Genomic DNA, 22,509 nt, shown 5'->3' on the forward strand with positions numbered 1-22,509 from the left:
TTCCTCTTTGCTTCTGCCTTCTCTCTTCCTCTCCCCCTGCTGATTTCCTCTCTGATATTGCAATGGTCACCTGGCTACCCTCTGATTTCGGGCCCAGGTCCCTGCCCGCCCAGTTGCACACCCGCACTGCCTCCCGGCAACCCTTTTACTTGGGTCTGTATCTGTAACCCTACAGTCCCCCTACCTGCACTTTTGTACATCTGCTGTCTGCACTTACCCTTGCACCTGCCATCTGCTGGCCGCACTTCTTGTTATTGTTTTGATCCCATGTACCCCACTGCCCCATCCACTTTCCCCTCCCCCCCTCCTCTGCACTTGCGCAATCTCAATGTCACTTGGCCTAGTAAGATCGTTGTCTCTGTCCTCCCTCTGTTCCCCCTTCCTTGCCTCGTCGCACCTTGAAACACTTGTGTATAGGTGCGTTACAAATGCAATATCATATATCGACTCCAATCCTGCACTTGCTGTGCTGAACAGTGAGTCCAGCCTCTCTCAACCTACAGAAAACTTCCTTCAACACTCTTATTTTGATCCTCCCTCGAGTTTGCATGAATCAGCACATCATCTTGGAATATCACAACGTTTTTCATGACCCATTGGAATACTGCACCGCCGAAGCCAGTCCGAATGGCATCCTGCGGTACTTGAAAGTGCCCTCAGTGGTGGCAAAAGCGGTGAACTCCTGGCACTCTGGCGCCAGTGGAACCTGGTGATTTGGCACTGATAGATTAATAATAGTGAACTGCTTTGCTTTCCCCAGCATAGCCAACACTTCCGAGATGACAGGCAAAGGATGATTATCCACCAAAATGTCCTTATTAAGATCCCCGAGGTCAACGCATAGCCACAAATTGCCATTACTCTTGGTAAATAGTACCACAGGGGAACACACAATTTTTGACTTCCACTATCTCGATGAACCCTTTCTGTAGCAATGCATCAAGTTCACTCATAAATTGTTCTCTCAGCTGATGAGGTATTGGTCGCACCTTATGAAGCACAGAAGTGGCATTCCCTCTGAATTTGATGAAATGTTCAAAGTGCTACAGTCACGTGTGGAGGGGTCAGAAATGAAAGCCAGACACAAAAATGTCATTTTAATTCGTAGACGTTTATTAAACAATAATGAGTTGGGAAAATGCCTCTGTGGCCTTATTCTAAAGAGGAATTTCACCACCTAAAACTAAAACTAAGGATCTGTCTTAGTCAGGATGTCAATAACTAAAAAGCCGTCCTTATCTCGAAAATTTCCTATCCTGACGCTGACACTAAACAAAACAATAAAATGAGCAAGGAAATGCCTTCAACTTGTTATTGGCACAAACCTGTTCACAACTAAAAGTAAGAATAGCTCCTACAAAAATGTTTTCCAAAGTGGAAGCCTTTGGATCCAGAGGGTTGACCCCTTCCGCTGGATTCTGAAGTAGGATGACAATTATTTCTTTTATCAATAGTTCCTCTGTGCCTCTCTCGCCTTGATTCGCAAGGTTCCTGCGTAGGCAACTAATTCTGTAACAGTTTTTCTTTAACACAGATTTCTCCTTGGTTTAGAAAACACTGTCTTTGGGGGGCGTGACTAGGCAGCACGCCATCCGGCTGTGTTTCCCCTGAGCTCCGCTTCAAGGTGCCCAAGTCATGCAATTTTGCCATTTAAAATGAAAGTTTCTGCCCGATTTTCACCCTCAGGGCGAGACTGAAGATGTGCCAATGGCGTTCGCAGACTTTTGAGGCTAACGCGCCCTGAATGGAGCACTTTTCGTGTGGCGCAGCCCGGCAGTGACAGAGAAGAAAATGGTGGTGCGCGTCATCTGGAGCAGCCGTTGGGATATGCTGTCACCGGCCGCACCGCACTAACGCCGAGACTTTCTCATCTTGATTTCCTGGCGGTGCGGCACGGTGGGGAGTATTCTGCTGACCCCCACCGGGGCTGTGCGGGACCTGCGAGGCTCACCTGGACTGGAAGGGTCCGCTGCCTGACGGTCTCGGAGAGGGGGAGGAGCGGCGGCCCGAGCGTCTACCACCCGGCGGTTTGCCGTGATTTGCAGTGGGTGGATCTCCCTGTCGTCGTTGCTGGAGGTGGGGCGCCACAGCGGTGAGAGCACTGGGGCGCCGGGGCGTGTGGGGGGATTTTGCCCTGCCGGCTCTTACTGCTCCGTGCCTGCCTCTGGGAGTCCGCTCGGGGCGTCGCGGGTGCCTGCTGGCTGGGGCCTGTGAGGCCTGCAGGCTCGAACGGGATAGTTCCCCCCCGCAGTCCGACGTTCACGTAGAGGCCGGAGGGTCTGGCTCTGGGCCCCCGCTGCCCGCGACATCATCTAGGGCTGCGGCGCTCGGGCCTCCTGCTCACCGGGCTGGAGCTCAGAAGGGGAGAGCTTAGACACTTCAGAATTGGGGCGGCCGTGCCTCAGTGTTTGGGTGATATCCGGCGAGTGTAGGCCTGCCCGGAGCGGAGTCCTGGTGGAGGATCGGATCATCCTGGAGAGAGACAGAGCCCTGGGGAGAATCGGCGTCCAGGTGCGGATTCCTGAGGCCTGACTAATGATTGCTGGTTGAGTGCTGAAGTGTTCTGGGGCATTGACTGGGAACCTCTGTTCCCACGGGGGGAGTACTATTAATACTGAGAGCGATTCAGATGGATCTCCCAACGGTCTAAGAACAAGACCTTGATATAACAGTGCAGGAAGCCCTTAACCTCTGTAGGGTTTAATTGAAGAATTTATATGACCACACATGAGACTGGCCCCTGCTTGTCTGTCTCCTTACGCTCCTCCAGCTGCACTGCAAGTCTAACTAGGTCACCCCTGCAACCTCCCCAAGTAATGCCCAAAACAGCTGTTAAGAAGAAAGCACACAGCATACAGGCCTATCTGGCGCCACAGCCTGCAAACCCACCTCCCACACGCATGGTCACAGCGGAGGTCCATCTGGCTCCATCCTTAAAACTGGTCTCAAACATGGCTCTGTGCAAAGAGGAATTGGAGGGAATGCTCAGGTCTTTCAAACAGGACATCACTCAAGAGATCAAAAAGGAAATTAAGACTTCTAAAGACTCGTCGGCCCAGTCTCTTGCAGACCTAACTTCTCACCTTGGGGCGTTAGAGTCTAGGGTTAATGACCTGGAAAGCATAACTTGTAAGCAATCACATGACAACGAGGTTCTCGCAGAAAGGGTGAAAGTCATTGAGGAGCATCTTGAAGATATTTGGGCAAAGCAAGCAGACCTGGAAAAAAGGTTGAGACGAAATAACGTGCGCCTCCGAGGTATCCCCCGGCAGGTCTCCGACCAGGACCTAGCTGAATATGTTGAAACGTTGTTTAGATCCCTCCAGGATCTTTCGCCAGCTGAAGATCTAAAGCTTGACAGAACCCACCGGGTATACTCTTCAGCCCAACTTAAAAGGAACCTGCTACCAGATGTGCTCACTGGGGTGCACTTTTTTCACCAGGAGGAGGAGATCATGGCGGCAGCCAGGAATTCAGACTCAATACAATTCCAAGGTGCAAAGATACAGCTCTTCCAGGACCTGGCCCCCTATACTCTGGCAAGCAGACAGCGGTTGCAGGGGGTAACAACCTGGCTAAGGGCTCGAAAGGTCCGCTATTGTTGGGGGGGGGTTTCCATGCAAGCTGATCTTTGACCTCCATAATCAGCACTATGTAATCTCCTCTGAAGAAGAGGCGAGGGGTCTGATGTCGGAGGCACCTAGCTATGACGGCCCGAACCCTCATGCCCAGGATCTGAATGGGACTACCTTAGACCCCCCTGCCAAAAGACAGGTGCAGGAAAACCCGGCGTTGGCCCCAACCTGAAGCAAACCCACACCAAGAAAACGGACCAGAGAAAGCACTCAAGGCCCCGGAGGAGGCATCAGCCCTAATCTCGTCTCTGACTTGATTGCTGCCTATACTAGCAACCCTCAATGGGAGGGAAATGGACATCTCGACGGTCACTGCCTGGCCCCCGATGCTCCTCTGCGAAGCAGACTCTCTGCGGCCGGGCTGAAGATCTTGGTTCTCTGAGCTTGCCTCTCTTCTCTCTATCTTCTGCTGTGTCTGGGGGCGCCCTGCCTTCAGCCCCTGTGTCGAGGAGCCGGGGGGACCCGGGTCACCTCAACGTACATCTGAAAGTACTGCAGTATTCCACCGCTCTTGAATACCTTGCTCGGCTTTACTTGAGGGCAATGGAAGTTTCCGTACATTAGCAGACTTGGGCGCCTGAGTGGATGGCGCCCGACATATTTCATACTTGGTTAAAATTGGCTCTGGGACTAGGAATAGCACAATCTTCGATGAAAGTAGCTTACTCACCTTATTTTGTTTGTTTTTGCTTTGATTATTATCCTAAGTTTAACCTGAAGCCATTGGGCTGGTGTTATGTTTTCACTCACCACAGATCTTTTATGGATTGCACCGCAATGATTTGCCTGAAGGGATATCCTGTCCCCGGTCTCTTTAGTTGGGCTTACTTAAGGCGAAAACCTGAGCGACTTTAATATGGCAACCCTGAGTTTTAAGTGCATCTCCTTTTAATGTGCAAGGCCTGAACTCCCCCCTGAAACGTTAAGCACTGTTTCATAGATTGGGGTCCCTAGATGCATTGTTTTTATTCCTTCAGGAGACCCATTTACGACTGGCTGGTGAATTCCGCCTTAACGATAGGCTCTATCCCACCAAATTCTTTGCCTCTAGTGGATTGAAGAAACGAGGGGTTGCCATCCTGGTTCGCAAGGGCATCTTCCTCAGGACCCTGGGGGTGGTCCGGAATGAGGAGGGAAGGTTCCTGCTGGTTAATGCCATGCTAGATGGACGTAAAATCATGCTGGTTTCTATATATGCCCCAAACACTAAGCAAGACATGTTTTTTATAAAATTGTCTAAAGCCTTACTCGATCATGCAGAAGGGGAAGTGATTTTAGGCAGGGATTTTAATGCTGTGATTAACCCACTAGTTGATAAGCTTCTGCTGCCAACAATAAATGACAGGAACAACTTTAAGGCTCTCACCACACTGCTGAAGGAACATTCTTTAATTGAAGTGTGGAAGTACTGCCATCAAGAGGAGAGGAACTACATACTTCTCAGCAGTCCATGGGGAGATTCTCAAGGTTGGATATGTTCTTTATCTCAGACTCGCTCATCCAGATGGTGTTAGATGTAGACATACTCCCTGAGGCACTCTCAGACCATTCCCCAGTTCTATTGACAATAGCTCCCCTCTGAGCTGCCCCTCCTCCGAAACCCCCCTGGAGACTAAATGGTTTCCTACTAGACAACCCAGTGATCTGTGCTCACATAAAAGAATCCATGGAACTATACTACAGGGAGAATGATACCGACGATGTGAGCTGGGGCACGATCTGGGATGCAAGTAAGGCAGTAATTAGAGGGCACTTTATGGAGCAGGCCACACAGAAGGGGAGGGCCAGGAGATTACTGCAGGAACACCTAGAGAGTGAAGCCCGTAGATTGGAGGAGGTACACAAGAGGAAACCCTCACAGCGCTCATTGAGAGACCTGCGGATGGCTAAGAAAGTGCTTGAGGCACATCATATGGGGAAGGCGGCCTACTGCATGATGCGCACCAAGCAATTTTATTACACAAAGGGAAACAAGGCTAATAAATTATCAGCAGCCAAGTTGGGGAAACAGGCAAAACAAAATAGGAAATACTTCCTGCGTGATAAGAAAGGCAAAGGCACCTCTTCCAATGAGGGTAAACGCTGTATTGTTGAGGAATTCTTTAGGGAACACGTGGCCCCTCTCTGGGGGGGACCCACAAATCACCAATGATTTCATAACCAAGGCAAACCTCCCACAGCTGCCACAAACATTACAGGAGCCCTTGGAAGACCCAATATCCGCAGAGGAAGTCGAATCAGCTATCAAATCACTCCCTCTTGGCAAAGCCCCGGGCCCGGACGGGTTTACAAATACGTTTTATAAAACCTTCTGCAAGGAGCTCACACCCCACCTCACAAAGCTATTTAATGTCTTATGGGAAACAGGCTCTGTCACACAGTCCATGGCAGAATCGAATACAACTCTAATTCTGAAACCGAGGAAGGACCTGGCAGAATGTTCATCCTACCGGCCTATAGCTCTGCTTAATACTGATGCAAAACTATTTAGCAGGGTCATAGCGCGGCGGCTGGGAGAGGTCCTACCTACAATCATAGATAGCAATCAGACGGGCTTTATTCAGGGTCGGTCTGCTCACAACAACATTCGCAGGGCAATAGACCTAATAGCTCTCGGCCCCTCCGTTCCATGCCCCCTCTCGTTGCTATCCGTGGTCGCCCATAGGGCATTCGATAGCATGTCCTGGGACTATATGTAATTAGTCTTAAAGGGCTTTGGGTTTGGCCCGAAATTCTCTAGACTGGTCCTGTCGAATTTCCAGATCACCTCCACCCGAATACGAGTTAATTCTCGATGGACACCCCAGATACCCCTTGGTAGGGGGACCAGGCAAGGGTGTCCCCTATCCCCACTAGTTTTTGCACTAGCGATGGAACCCTTAGCCCAACATATCCGCCTCCACCCGAAAATCCAGGGGTTTGAGGTGGGAGACCAGTGCCACAAAGTTGCGCTATACGCAGATGATGTGCTCTGTTTCCTGAAGGAGGCCCAGGCCTCGGTCCCCCCGCTTATGGGTCTGCTCGACCACTTTGCAGTGATCTCGGGATTCACGATAAATACGGCAAAATCGATAGGCTTGAATTTGTCTGAATCCCCAGACGCGTTAAATGCCTTGCGGAATGCTTATTTCCTTAACTGGAAGAACTCCAAGATTATATACCTCGGAGTGCATCTGACCCCCACCTACTTGGGCCTGTCGAAAGCCAACATCCCTCCCTTGCTAAAAGATTCCAAGGAATCTCTACAAAAGTGGGCCCTTCAGGAGATATCATGTATGGGGCGCATAAGCGCAGTTAAAATGACCTTGCTCCCTCGGCTTCTTTATACGCCGTTTTATCTGGCAGCAGAAAACACCTAGAATTCAGTGTAAGCTTCTCACTCGGGGTAGGCAGCTCGGAGGTCTTGGGCTCCCTTCCATCTCAAGATACTATCGAGCAACCCAAATTGCCCCTATCCTGAGCTGATCCAATTAACCCCCCCAAATGGCAGGACATCGAGTAGCTTTTCTCTTGGGTTCCTCTCTCTCACCTCCCCTTCCTCCCGCGGGAGGCACGTGTCTCTCAGAGACCCCTCCTTCCAGCTACAGGGTCCACTCTTTGTTGTTGGGATAGGCTTTGTGGGGTAAGGGGATTCCCCTCAGGCTTTGGTCCCCTTTCCCCGGTCACACAGAATCCAGTCTTCACTCATGGGCTTCAGCCCAACTCATACCAACTCTGGTCAAAGGAGGGACCCCTGAGACTGCAAGGGCTCTATGCAGACAATGTCCCGCTGACCTTCGCCCAATGCAAGGAGAAATGTAACCTCCCGGAGACCGAGAGATTTAGATATGTACAGCTTCGGCATTGGATCACTAACCCGATCGTCAAAAAGGCTGCCACTAGGCCTCCGACAGGCTTAGAAATCACGGTTTCGGATTTCTAAAGGAAGGTTTCGGAAGGGATGCGTACTCGTAGAATAGCTACTTGCTATCGCCTCCTGGAAAACATCCCAGAAGATGTGAAACTCCCTTATATGTTGGCATGGGAGAGGGAGTTGGGGATTGAGGTACCTCGGGAATCGTGACAAAGAATTTGGAATAGAGCTCATCCAATCCTATTGGCTAGAAATCAGGTCAAAGATCAAAGATATGCAGAACCCTACTCCCCATGGATTCGTTGATAATGCTACTGGGTGACGCACCAGAATGACGGGTCTTACCCGCGATCTGGTTCTAGAGCCAGCCTGATTACTCAATTACTTATGGCGGGAATTTCTGGGAATTTCTTGGAGTGGACAAACTAAAGGCCACGATAGAAGGTCAGACATCCAAATTCTCTCGCATCTGGGGCCCATTCCTGGAACATGTTGCAGAAAAAGAACGCATGTTTTTTCAGCCAAAATTGGTTAAGTACCTCCTTCAACCTTGACACGCTTCCGATGTGGTTGATGTCCCCGTTAAAACCGAAATCCGGACTTGGGGGAGAGGGGGGGGATACATCTCCTCGGAGGGCAGTGTCGCAAATTACTGCTAGATTTGGTGAGGCTTTTTTTTTTCTTTTTCTTTTCTCTTTCCTTCTCTCCTTATTTAAGAACGCTATAGGATTCCAAGCTGAGCTATTCTCTTCCCGGAGGATATTGGTGAAATTATATTTACTAGATGAATAACAAAGGTGTTAAAATGAAATGTTGATGCGTTGTTTAAGAGACTAATTAATGTTGCAATTGCAGTGAAAAGCGATGAATTCTAGTCCTTTCCCTGAGCATGTTGATGAAGTCGGTATAATGGATGAATAATGGATGAATTAAGAACAAAATATTGGTCCGATACATATATCACAGAAGGTGTATGCTGCAGATTTTGTGACATCAAAGACACTTCTGAATCGTTAAAACACCTTGTGATGGTTAAGATGTTTCCAGATGTGAGGATGTTAGGAGAAGGGGTTTGTCTGTGTGGAATGAGAGACCAAACAGCAAAAAAAATTTAAAAGACTCAGTGGAGAGGCTTCATGGGGCTCCTCATAGCAGCATGGTCAACCATCGCCCAGAATTGGAAAAATAAAGACACCCCACTAACCTTCACATGGCTACAAAAGGTGTGGGCCCAAATAACAATGGATAAGGTCACCCACACACTCCAGGGCACGAGAGACGAGTTTGCAATGGAATGGGAAGGGATTCTGGAATATCTTCAGTCAGACTTTATGGAACAATGGTGCCCCCATAACATCAAGGTATCGGACATCTTCAATGCATACATAGGTTCCCGGAAAGCTGGACATAAGTGCCCCAAGGGGTGGTGGGGGGGTAGAGGGTGGGGGAAATGCAGTTTGTATTCTTGATGTTTTGTTATGTAAAACCAATAAACACATGTTTAAAAAAAAAAGAAAACACCTTGTGATATACTGGACTCACTTTGAAACCAATCGTAGCACCTTTTTGGGCCAATTCTATAATGGTGATTCAGCATTTTTGAGAGAATTGCTATGGCCCCAATGCATGTAGGGAAAATTGCAAAAAGAAATAATAGCACTAACACGACTGATTGCTGTGATAGAGCAAAGTATCTTGGACTACGAAAGATAGTAGGCGTTCATTTGTGAACTTCGCAAAGCCATATTTGTTGATTTTGTGATGTTTTGATTATGAGAGATCCTTTGCTTTTATTTTATTAATTTTGATGTATATTTGAGTGAATTGTTTTTATGTAATGTATTTTAATGTTTGTTGATTAAGTATTTGTAAAGGTACAATGTACCAAAAACAAATAAAAGATTTAAAATTAAAAAAATAATAATAATGGATGAATTGCAAAGGTGTTAAAACGAAATGTTCATGCGCTGCTCATGAGATTTATGTTGGAACTTGCAGTGATATTCGATGAATTCAATGTTCGATCAATGCTTGAATAAAAAGAATTTGACAAAAAAAGAAAACACTGTCTTTCCTTAACATCTCTGGAAGATTTGCAAATTGACTGGTATACTCCCCTTCCAGGACTCTATACAATTCCAACTACCTGGTGTACCCTCCTGCCAGGAATCTTGATGCAATGTCAACTGCCTGGTATACTCTCCTGCCAGGACTTCACTTGTGGTTTTCACTTGCCTGGTATACTCCCCTGAAACCAAAAAAAATGATGGGTGGAAGGTTTTGAATGAATCCAAACCACTGGCATTACTCTGGGCAACCTTCCACACCACGTTTTTTTAGCCCGTCTGCGCCATTGCAAAAGGGCATTGCCAGTGGTTCAGATTTATTCAAAAACTTCCACCCATCACATTTTTGGTTGTGGTATAATTCCCTGCCAGGACTTCTTACGTGTTTCAATTGCCTGGCGTCTTGTCTTGCTAGGACTTCTTATGCGTTTAAATTTCTGGGTGTTTTGCTTTGCCAGGGTTTCTCATATATTTCCCAGTTTCTCTGTATCACCAATATTGTATGTATTGCTCTTGGCTTGGTATATATGTTTGCGGTAAAGTTTGTTCAAGATTTGCCCAATACTTGCATTTTATGCATCCATAGCTCATTGGGGATTGTGCTTTGCCTTTTCTGCATTCAAACTTCATTTGGCTTTGACAATCGTTTCACATTCAAATTGTTGTTGGTGCAGGCGATGGAACGCCCCGGGGGTCCCCACTGGCTTCGGGCAGACTCACTGGTTTTCTCCAGCGTCTCTGGTCCTGTTCACGCTTCTGCAGCGTGTTGCTTTCATCCACTTTCCACACTGGAGTGTGCAGATGTCCTTTCCGCCTCCTTCACGGCCCTGCGGTCACACGCCTGCTTTCCTTCAGGTCCCGGAATGGAAATTGCTGTCTCGACGAGCTGCTGAGCGCCCACAACCTCTCTCGCGGCTCCACAGCACTTCTGTTTTTTGCGCAGCATTTCTACTTCTCTGCTCTGCCATACTGGTACGTGACTTTCGCGTTCGTGAGCTTCTGGATATGAGCTAACGTCTTCTGCACTGCTTCCCTGTTGTGCACTGGCCATGTTTAAATGTCCCGCGCACAGGTGATTTTCAAAAACAACTAGACTGCATATTGTGCTTAGAGTTCTTATCACTTTGTTCAAGCTCCTTCATCCTCCTCGTCTCAGTGCTTGGGAGATTCTGGGAGTTGAAGTCCATAGGTGTCATTGGACACACAGTGTTAAATTAGTTCTTCTCAGTGACTTTACATAAAGGGACCCCAGAATCAAAAGGTGGTATGTTGGAGTTTTGTGTGTTTATGTTATATGTGGGTGCTTGACTAAAATAATTTGAAGCAGAGGTTTCTTTACTTCTTCTAAAAGGGGGAACAAGGATCACATGGGAGGGGACAACTACCTGGGAGATGTCATGACTTCATTGAATGAGACGCAGCATCTCCCCCTTTCCCATGAAGGAGACCCTCTAATACCCAGGACCTTTTTCCACGAGGAAGACCCTCTAATACCCACAACCTCCGGAAACTCCACAGTCCATTTGTCCTCCGCCACCATCAATGCCTCACTCAGATTGGCCTGAATGCGGATGCCCAAACTTGGCTGCTCATCCCAACCGAGCAGTGACAACCCCTTTTTGGCCACATAAAACTCAACAGAACACTTTCTGCCCTTGTACTCAATGTATTCCTGCAATGTTCCCAACAACTCAATCTCTACCTCTCCACTACCACACGGCTGGCTATCATATTCCACCAGGTCCGGAATACAACCTGCCAGTACGTCTGTGAATGTTTCACCAGATATAATTGGCAACAGAGGTGCACTGTCCACCTTCATGGACAGGCCCTTCCCGTTTATGGTAAAGTTATCCAGCGGATCCTTCTTGCCCTCAGTGATGGCAGAGATCTCGAACACATGCTGGGCACCCCCTTCTGTTGTGGGTGACTAAGACACTTGTGCCACTTCCTGCTCTCGTCGTGTCGCCACCTGTTCCACCATGTTGATGGCACCCTCCTTTCAAACATGGGCAAAGTCTCCTTTACGTTTACACTTGATGCAATTTGCATTCCAAGCTGGGCAGAACAAACTGGACGACAAATGCCTCACACTCCCATATTTGACTTCCTTGTTAAATGTATTTGCTTTCTTAGATTTGATGGCACACACTAAATGGCCCTGTTTCTCCACCCTCAGTTTGGGTCTGCTCCATGCTCCTCATCAACTCAACGGCTTGTTCTAGGGTAAGATCCTTGGCTAGAGGTTTCTTCTGCACTCTAACACTACTGGTGCATCGCACAAGTTGACCTCTAATCAATGAATTTGTCAAAGGCTCAAACTTAATGTCCTTAAAACAGCCACATAACTCTCCACAGGTTCCATAGGTTTTTATTTCTTTTGGTAAAATTAATGCCTCTCAAACATCACATTCTTTTTCGGCCCAAAGTGTTCCTGAAGCTTCTTGACGGCTACCGCAAAGTCGTCCAAATCTCCAGACACCCTTCCAGCAAATCCGGGAGTCCATCATATACACTGTACCCCACAGTTCCAAGATTGTGGAGTATAACAGCCTGTCTTCTGGCTGGAGAAATTGTATCCTCTACCATTGCAAGAAGGTAGGTATCAAAGAACTTCCTCCACCTCTCCCACGTGATGGGAGGGGTTCCTGCTTCCGCTAGGAAAGGAGGTGGGATGGAATACCTGCAGCCGCCATGTCACAATTCCTCCAGTTCAAATCTAAATTCCCTTTATGTAAAATCAGGGTCAGGCAGAGGGGGCTGAACAAAACAGTGTCACTATTACCTTGAAAGATGTCAGAAATGAACAGAGTCCAGGTGCAGGCACACAAACCGCCTTGTAGACGCTTGGCCAATACTTGATCCGGCGCAAACCTCTTGATTTTGCCACAGCTTGCAAGATGCGAGGAGGCCTTAGAAGAGCTGCCGCATCCTATAGCTGTGGAAGGGAAGCAGACGCTTGCTCAGGCCGCAGGGTCCTTTCCTCTAACCAATTGATGCAAGTTGCACGTGCCAAAGTGCGAGTGCAGCCAAAAGTGTCGCTCCTCCTCCCTTCCTCAGAGGCCCTGCCGGGGCTGAAGAATCATGGCCCCCTGCTCTGCCAGGGCTGTGGGGCACGCCTACCCAATGCTGCCGATACACAGGGCCTCTGCAGGTCTGCTCCCCTACGCGGAGACTCGTCGCCAATTAAATGATTTATGGAGGCAGATAGGAGGTAAGTCGTTTATTGAGCAGACCTGCAGAGTGCTCCCTAAGCAGAGAGCCAACTGCCAACAAAACAACATACAGCTTCAAAGGTAAACCCACTAGAACCAGAAAGTTGACCACCCAGAACACAACTCACCTCCTCCTGTGCCTTTTGTCATACCACCTCCTCCTGACAACCACACACACCTCCTGATGGTGTCACCACCTCCTCCACCCTTAATCATACCACCTCATCCTGATGGCCACATCTTCTTCCTGATCTTGCCACTGCCTCCTGCATCCTAGATCTTACCACCTCCGACTTCAGCCTCTTAGCTCATACCATCTCCCCCTGCTCTTCTCTATTGCCTCTTTAACCTCCAGCCTCACCAGATCTCTCCAATATCCAGTCACCACCAAACTTTATCCGCCTGTTCCTACAATCCTACAATCCACACTGGCTGTCTAGGATCCCTGGGTTGGTTATTGATCTCCCTTGGTTGTGCTCTTGATGAGTGTCTGTACATGTGATGGGTAATTTGGACAGGTTTGGGATTGGCTGCTGCTCCTGGCCTCACTTTGAGCCTAAAGCACCATACCATGCCTTCATTTGGTCTATCCCCATCTTGCATCCCCATCGTACCTCTCTATTGATACCTGTGCAGGACCCAGTTTCATGTTCTCAGAGTTTGTGATATACAGATTGGAAGCACTCTTGGAAGCAAACCCAACGTGCATTTAGCTTTCCCACAGAATAATTGTTGCAGCGCACACACAATTGCAAATGGATGATAGTGCCATTTTCTCAAACACATTCTAAACACTGAAATATTTTAAGATAGCTGGATTTTTTCCAGCGCAGCAGATAATCTGTTTTACACCCACAAATTAGGCAAATATGTCCAACAAAAACAAGAGAGTAACAGATAAGCATATTGCTTCACCTTGTTGCGGCCTGCTCTGCTATGTTGTGTTTCAACCATAGGCATCGGTAGTGCATTGTACACAAAAATATCCATGTTTTTAAGATTAAAAAGTATTTTTACTTTAAGAAAACCCAGTCGATAATGAGATGTACCTTTTTACTACCTGAAAAATCATTTAACTCCTAACCTTCAAAGGTATGTATTTAAATACACCGACCTCAAAATCTTATTTGGAGCCCTGGTTGTTTCACATAAGATCAACTAGTTAACAACCATGATGGTTCACTTTTCGTTATATCTACGAAGAAAGACTGTTCAGAAAGAATAACTGTGCTACTTATGACCGTGATCTGTGTGTCATACGTGAAATTTAGCACTTCACACAGGGATTAGAAATATACTTAGTGTTTGTTTATAGAGCATGTCTGCTGTATTCTACAGATTTTCTTTTTTTTTATCCAGAGAATGAGATCCCTTCACATTGGGACAACTTACTTGCGGACAAGGTGGCGCTGGTGATTTTATCACCCAAAACAAAAGAATACCAGGACGTACAGGCTTTGTTTTCAAAGACATGTCTTTTAGGAATACAGAAGGTAAATTCTGATACTGCTAATACATTTTGATATTTAGAAAAAGTTTCATGTTTCCTATCTTTTAAAGGCATCTGTACTTTTAGGTTGAAAAACATTGATACAATGTATCTTTTTAATTATTTATTTGTGATTTTATCTCGTCGTTTCAGAGGTCTAACAGTTTCTGCATTATCATTTTTCATACCTAGCTCTTTTGGTGCTAGTGGTGTACTGGCACTATATATTTCAGTTCTGAGGATGTAACCAGCATGTTCGGCATTTCCCTCAATGGATCAATCTCTACTATTAGCAGAACAACTGCAAAGTCCCTCCATTCACCCCAACTACAAGCCTACTCTCCCTCAATCCCCAGGCTGCCAGAAAACGTGATCTTGATTTTGCAATTGGAGCACAATCCACAACACTCCTAACACAAGTGGTGTACACAGAACATGCATTTGGTCCACCAAGAGGGCTATCTAGACTACTCCCACCGTACCATCCTGAGTGCAACCCCTTAGGACATCTGAACTCCTTTTGAGGAGCACATTTGTCTCTTTCCGTTGCTAGAGGTGCCTAATCACCTTGCTGTATTCGAAGAATGCAGCAGTCTGACAACTGGGAGATACTGCTTTAAAGGACTATAGAATATGGTAGTGAACGAAGTAGTTAGAGTTTTGGCAAAGCACTCTTATAATGTACACTTGTTGACTGACGTTGCTGAGTGAAATTTACAGACCACACTATGGTGGAGATGATGGCCGTAGAAATATGGGTGCTGGGGCCGAAAAATCCAAAATGTCCAGTTTGTTAACAAGCGTTGGAATCGTGCTCGGAGATAGAACTACTTTTCATGAATATCACATTAATTTAGATGATATCCACCTAAGGATACCCAGTACCACAATGCAGTGCCCAATCACATTCTCAATGCTTTCACTCCAGCAATTCAGGCCAATGTCGTCCCAGAGTGCCCACCTACTGTGGTCCACTGAGAACTTTTTTAAATGCATAACTATAGGAGAACAATTTGTATTCATATTTTAATGTACAAGAGTTTATAATACTGTATCATATTTTAGGAACGAGGTATTTGGCCAATGTTAAAATGGATTTCCAAAATCAGCCCTGGTGGGAGGATTTTGGGAAGCCACCCTATTTATGGTTCACAAGGAAGTGTGGTGGGTCAGAAGAAGGGGATGGACAAAATTGGTTTCATTCTTACAGGATTTTATTTAAATAAAAAGGGAAAAAAGGCATGTATATCCATAACAAAAGGGATTACACTACCTATACAAAGCTAACCAGGGTTCTCGTTGTCAATAGTATAGTCCAAATCAACTGTCTGTCCTCCGTCCAAAAGTATCCTATGCTGACCCTACCACAACTCAAAAGAAAAGAGGTACAGAAGAATGGCTCCCTGCTCCTTGACCAGCTTCTTTAGCCTCAATATTCTATCTTCAAATAGTTCTTTGTGATTACATGAACCAGTTCATTTAGTTCTTCTAATGGGCTCTTCAGCCGCATGGGTCTCGTCTCCCCTTGTATATTTTAAATACAGTTCTCCGGTTTATCAAGATAGGGTCTTGAACCCTATTCCTTTGGGATTCTTTGTTTCTTTCTTACTTTCCACACTTGGTTTGATTATCAACCTCTTCCTGGGCTGACTGAATTGGGCTTCAAAGTGTCTTTTACTATCTTTATGCTATTCACACTCACTGGGCTAAGTGTTATGAGGAACCTACAAGCGTCTTCACTTCTTTTCCCACTGTACCTCCTCTCCGGTGGCCTGGGAAAGGCCATCGCTTTTGGATCCTGACTCTGGGGTTGGATTTGCGAGGGAGGATCACCTGGGTGGAGGGAATTTGGAGAGTGGGGAGAGGACATCCTTAGGTGAGACATAGTATCCCCCATTTCCTTTTCATAGTGAACCTTATATCCCTCAAGCCTTTGTAGGCTACTGTCAGCCCTTTCCCTTTTCTTCCATCCAAAATGTCCCCCAGAAAAACCACCTCAACACTGGAACGAGGAAGAGGCCAACTAGGAGTACACATCCTCATTGGGTTGACGCAAACACCTATCAACCTTCTATCGTTAATACAAACGCACATAAGTCAGGTACCAAGACAAGGAGGAGACAACACAGAGTAATAGGTACTTCCTTTAATAATTCAGACATACCCAAACACCACTCTGGTACTTAGAGGAAGAAGAGGGCTATGGAGGTATACAGGTGGAACAGCCAGGCACGTCTACCTAATGGGTTTTGCCATAGTCCGGAAATTAGACTTAATGACCCGCTCCTGTGGTCATTTAACACACCTAATACATAAAGAAATGCTTGCCGCATGAAGGAAGGAGGAACAGGCTGGAGAGAAGGGAGTTGGAGACACGGGTCTATGTCATTCCATCCCCTATTTTCTTTCCGCTGAGATTTTTCCTGCCAATTTTCGTATTTTGGGTGGGTTTGCCCATATTTACAACCTATTTCCCACCCCACCCCATAAATCCCTTTACACCCCTCCCCTCAGCCCCACATAATTTTCAATGAGCTTTTGTGAAAACATATCGGCAGCAAAACACTCTGCGAGAAAGAAAATGGGTGATGATGGAAAGTCATACCCGAGACACACGAGCTGGGAGCTGTGTCAAGCAGGAGAGAGAGACGCCGAGGCCAGCCGTAAGAGGATCTGGAAATCCTGCAACCCTTCTTGTCGGGTACGCGCAGTAGGAACTGTGGTATGCCAAAGAATCCCAGTTGCCGCAGGAAACCAGGAGAGCGAGCGATGCACTCTGACTTCCGCAAAGGAAAGGTGACGCTTGTGAAAGCCGGAAAGCAGAACGAGGGACGAGGAGATGCCGTGTGCAACCAGTGAGTGGAAACCAGGGCAACACTCATGCCGGCGATGCTCCGGGAACTTGAAACAAGTACATTTGAATGCTGAACAAACTGAAAGTTATTGCAAGTACTTATGAATGCTGAAACAAATACATTTGAATGCCGAAGGAACTGAAAGTTATTACAAATACTTTTGAATGCCGAAACAAGTACTTTTGAATACCAAACTAACTAAAGGTCCTTAAAGCACTTTTGAATGCCCCACAAAGTAAAGGCAAGTTATGAGCACTCGTGAGTGGAGTCAAAGAAAGGTGGTGCATGTAGCAGATACCACCGAATGGTCCTCATTAGGAGACTGGTGGTAACCCTGCCGGTGGCTTGCCGCTGGACTCATAACATTTTATGGGCGCTTTACTTCCCGGTGCCACCGGCAGATTACAAGTCTGGTGGCCCGGGAAGTCAGGCGCCAGTAAAATGTTAGTCCCCATTCCCATAGAGTCCCATAGGTAAAACCTGTCGGGTGCAGTGGCCTCAGCAGGCAAACACATAGTTTGCCAGTCTGGAAACAAGGGTGCGGGTGAGCACCCTTGTTTCCGGACCGGCAAACTTGTAATGAGGCCCAATGTATTGCCAGCAGCACAACTATGGGCAAAGCCAAGAGAATTTCCAAGAAGGGTATGAGATGAGAAACCAGATATTTGGCCAAAGCTAAAAGGGTTCAGGAACTGCAGTTAAGAGGAAACCTTTATGGGCAAGAGCCAGAAGTATCCAGAAATGTGTAACAAAGTGCATGGTGGCCAACCAACCCAAAGGAAAGTGTTAGAAGAGTGTGACATTGATGAAAGAGCCAAGCTTCACTGCAAAAGGAAAGCAGTGGGCAATTGTTGATGGAAAGTAGTCAAGAAAGTCAAGAAAGGTTATTGGTTGCATTTTCTGCAATGAGTGGACCGTGTGGTCCGTGTGGTCCAACATTTGAGCCTAGACCGAGAGTGCCCCTTTGTGGAAAAGTCAATGAACGTATCCATAAAGAAGCTTGTGTTTCGCAACACCCTCCTATGTGACTTTGAAGTCAAGAAACAGAACTACCTATGTGTACCAGTGAAAAGTACTGATGTCAAAAGATCTTGGAAGTGTCCCAAGAAATTGTGTTGTTTTGAAAAGCTGGAAGATTTGAACTCTTGGGGAAGGGAACCCGATGTTTTGTGAACTCTTTTGAACTTAAGGAGGGGAAGCGGATTACAAGCCGAAAGCTGGAAGATGCTCTGAACTTTATCCTTGAACACTATTCATTTTCATGCTGACATCCCTACTTATTCTATGCAGTTAGTTGTGAGGGCAAGTATAGGTTTTGGACACAGACGGACATTTGATTTGGACTTCCTGACACAGACTGCCCTTAGTTTTCTTTAGGTAGGGAAATCTCACCTTAGCATAGGGCATGTTAGACCTTACTCCATCCTGCCTTTTAGGTTAACAAAACTATTGAGAACCTATCTTGAACCTATTGTCTATGTCTACTTCATGATGCCTTCACAGTGTACAGAGTTATTTGGTACTCTCCACTTAAAGTATTCACAACAAGTGAGCCAAGTATGATGAGTCCCTTGGTATACTTGACTTTCTCTTTAGGTATTCACAACCACTGGAACAATTTTTGGTTCTGTTCCCATCCCAGGTCTCCCACCCAATCCCCTTACCTTCATCTGTCAGGTTAGCGCCACTGGTTCTTCCTGTGGTGTCGGGCTTTCTCCAGTAATCTGAACGCTTCTGGTATTTCTTCTTTCTCCTTTTGTCGATGTGTGGCACCGCAGAGCCTGTTCTACTGTGGTCTCTGCGTCATTTGAGGAGCAAACAGTCCACCTCTTCTGGGTCACGCCACTGTCTAGATTTTTCTTGAGCATATACGGATTGGCTTCCTGCCCTCTCCTTCCCTTCACGGTTGCGAGGGTCCTCTCGGCCAAGCACCTCACAGACTCCCAGGCTTCACCAACATTGTACGTTGGTCCTTGTTTCGTATTTATGGGGAAGTGCTGGGTCCTCCCCAGCGTAGATCTGCAGTCCTTTGTCTCTTCCTTGAGCGTTCCGTATTACTTGCTCAATCTTCTTCATCCTAGCATAGTTGGCTTCCAACCACTGAGTACTCTTCATGTCTTGCATACTCTTCTTCTTCTCAGTATGTTTGTCTTTCTGTTGGTTATTTTCTGTGATGTTAAACAGTGACTTTGGTCGGATGGTTCTCAGGAAGTCCCGATTGTAGTTTGGGCTTCTCATAGAAGGGGTTAGGGAGTTCCTGGATGGAATAGGAGTCATTGTTCCCAAGAGGGGAGCTTCTCCCTGCGAGCTCCTGCTTGCCGCCACTCCTAGTGGGAATGTTGTGTAGCCGGCTCATCTCCCTAGCCTCACAGGAAAGGGCTCCTCTGTGGGGAGAAGTGACTATATACCATGAATCATCACAGAAGACACAAGGTTAGCCGAAACCTAATCAAGGTAAGGTAGCTGAGCAGTCATGGCTTAGTCTCAGGAAAAGTGGGCGAGTGGTCTAGGGCTACAATGAGTCCAGGCAGAGCAGCTACAATAATTCATGTTAGACTATAGTTTGTGAAGGCATCATGAAGCAAGACACAGAAAACAGTCAAAGTTCAAAATAAAATGGTTTATTAACTCAAATGTCATGATGGTTGAAGGCCTAACTTGCCCTATGCTAAGGTGAGATTTCCCTATCTGAATGAAACGAAGTAAAGTCTGAGTCAGAAAGTTGAACTTTAGTCTGTCTGTGTCCAAAACCTATCCTTGCCCTCACAACTAAAGCTAAACAATGTGTAGCGATGTCAACAATAAAAGAAATGGGGCCTCATTACAACCTGTCAGGTCTGGACCGCGGTAATTCCGTGACGGCGGTAACAAAGTTTCCGCGTCCGCAAGGTTGCGGAAAGACCGTCCGATTACGTGCTGTCAGTCGCACGCACCACATAGACAAGGGAAACGTTGTTACCGCCATCACTGAAAAAGCCACGGAAATGGACATAGCGCTGCCACAAATAGCGCAAATAGCGCAAAACCCTTGTCCGCCACCGTCGCCACGGAACCGGAAATACTGTGATCGCCAAAACAGGAAACAGAGAGGCGGCCATCATATAAAGCACAATCCATTGCCATCCAGAGTCAGCACAAGCAGAATCCACACTGTGTGAAAATGGACCACCAGCATGTCTGCCAGGATTCCAGCCCAGAGGTAGCGCCAACAGCGCTTTAGTGAGGCGGAGCTAACTGTTCTGGTGGATGGAGCACATAGTGGAGCATGCAGAGATGCTGTTCAGTGCCGATCAACGGCGTGCCACACAGCAGCGGAGGAACGAAGTGTGGGCGGAAGCAGCACGCAAGTGCACCACTGAGGGCTTGACTGTGAGGAGCTCAGGCTGAGGGTTCGGAACCTGATCCCCACACACTGCCAGCGCAGCAGTGGGACAGGTGGAGGACCCCCTTCCCCACTGAGGCTGCAAGCATGGGAGGAGCGTTGCAGCAGTGTCCTCCACCTTGAGGGCATCCATGGGATCGGGGAAGCTGAGGCAGGAGTGAGCCCACCTGCAGATGCTGGTAAGTGGAAAAACATGAATGCCATTTGAGTATATGTTGATGGCATGACTGGGCCAAAGGACCCATTAACACCCTTCCCCCCCAGGCAGTGCATGACTGGGCCAAAGGACCCATCATGATCCATATGGCAACCAATATCACTACAATGCATCCCCCCAACAAGCAGATGCATGTAACTGCCACTATTAAATGATCAACCTGTATGATGCATGTGATGCACGCATCAGGCACCACCACATAACTAATTACATGTCCTCTGTGTCCCCACAGCCGTATCAAGTGACAGTGATACTGCACAACAGCCCAGGCAATCAGCACCGGCACGTGTCCAAGCCACCGCCCCTGCACAGGAGGATGCTGCCAGCAGTTAGGCATCCCTGCCCCCAGTAGCAACTGCAACACATGTGCCAGCCACCATCACCGACATCCCCACCGTCTCCACGCTGCCTGACGCAACACAGGTGCCACGGGCACCCATCATGCCCACCCAAACCACCACAGAAGGCAGCTGCACTGCAGAGGAGGCGGCCTGTAGTGACAACAGTGCCCCGGCAGAGCAGTCTGATACTGGCCCACAGGGGGAGATGCCCACATTGGATGACCTGGAATCCTTCCATCAGCTGGAGTTCAGCCCCACATCACTCCGAAGTCCCATGAGGTCACCCACCCCATCAATGGCAGAGCTAAATTCCTGCATGCAGCGGATGGAAGAGCAGCAGGCTACCCTCACCCAGCTGGTGGAGAGGCAGCTCGAGGAATGTAGGCTGCAGAGGGAGTGCTACAGCACATCAGTACGTCGCCTCTCAAGGTCCATTGGATGCTTTGCCAGCACTATAGTCACCCTGGCACGCCATGTGCGGGAGGGCAATGACAACACCTCCAGGTTCATAGAGTCCATGTTGATTGGCCAACAGGCAAATTTTGCACATATGCCATCTATTCCTGATTCTGTGCCATCCAATACCACCACCCCATCCAGCTCCACTACTGCCAGTCCAAGGAGGCGCTCGAGTCGGCTAACAGGGCTCTCGGGCAAGGATGCACAGGCACAGAAGCGCACACGGAAGGACAACGGTGGACTTGAAGGGTGTGAGGGGTGGGTACGTTTGGGTGGTGGGGGAGGTTGTTTGGGGGGTTAGAACATTGGGGCCTGGTTGGGGGTGGGTATGTTTGGGTGGTGGGGGAGGTTGTTTGGGGGGTTAGAACATTGGGGCCTGGTTGGGGGTGGGTAAGTTTGGGTGGTGGGTGGGCACGGATGTACAGCTTCCCTAACCATTGCACCTCCTTCCCTGTTGTTAATTCATCAATATATTATCATTTAAAAACAAAACATACATGAGTGGACATCTTTCGTTTCATTTGCAGTACAACAATTCATTTATTGCCATCACCATATCCATGCATTGCTGTGAATGTGCTTTGTCTCAAAAGTAAATGTGAATCAGTTCATCCTGTGCTCTTTGGCCATCTAGTGGACCCCGAGGAGGAGGTGGTGCCATCCCATCCCCATCCCCATCATCTGCGTCTGGGGGCATTAGGATGTTCCTGCGCAGGCAGAGTTTGTGCAGCATGGCACATACGAGCATGATTTTACTTGTCTTCATTGGGCTGTACAGCAGTGATCCGCCAGATCTGCTCAAACAGCGGAACCGGGCCTTCAGCAGTCCGAATGTCCTCTCAATCATGCCACGTGTGCGGACATGTGCCCTGTTGTACGCCTCTTCATGCCTGTTCCTTGGCCTCCGTACAGGTGTCGTCATCCATGGCGTGAGTGCATATCCAGCATCACCTACATGGGATGTAGATTGGGGGACATGTCAATGTTAATGGTATCA

General features: G+C 47.6%; 1 protein-coding gene across 1 annotated transcript in view; it reads left to right on the forward strand.

Moving 5' to 3' along the window:
• Positions 1 to 22,509, forward strand: part of LOC138489066 (protein mono-ADP-ribosyltransferase PARP14-like) — a 1,172,404-nt gene that overhangs the window by 1,055,710 nt on the left and 94,185 nt on the right. The window contains exon 16 of the mRNA XM_069616631.1: positions 14,129 to 14,262. Coding sequence (XP_069472732.1) covers positions 14,129 to 14,262 — 134 coding nt within the window. The remainder of the gene's footprint in view (positions 1 to 14,128; positions 14,263 to 22,509) is intronic.

The sequence above is a fragment of the Ambystoma mexicanum genome, chromosome 9, assembly GCF_040938575.1.
Source record: "Ambystoma mexicanum isolate Mex_15411 chromosome 9, UKY_AmexF1_1, whole genome shotgun sequence".
Lineage (NCBI taxonomy): Eukaryota > Metazoa > Chordata > Amphibia > Caudata > Ambystomatidae > Ambystoma > Ambystoma mexicanum.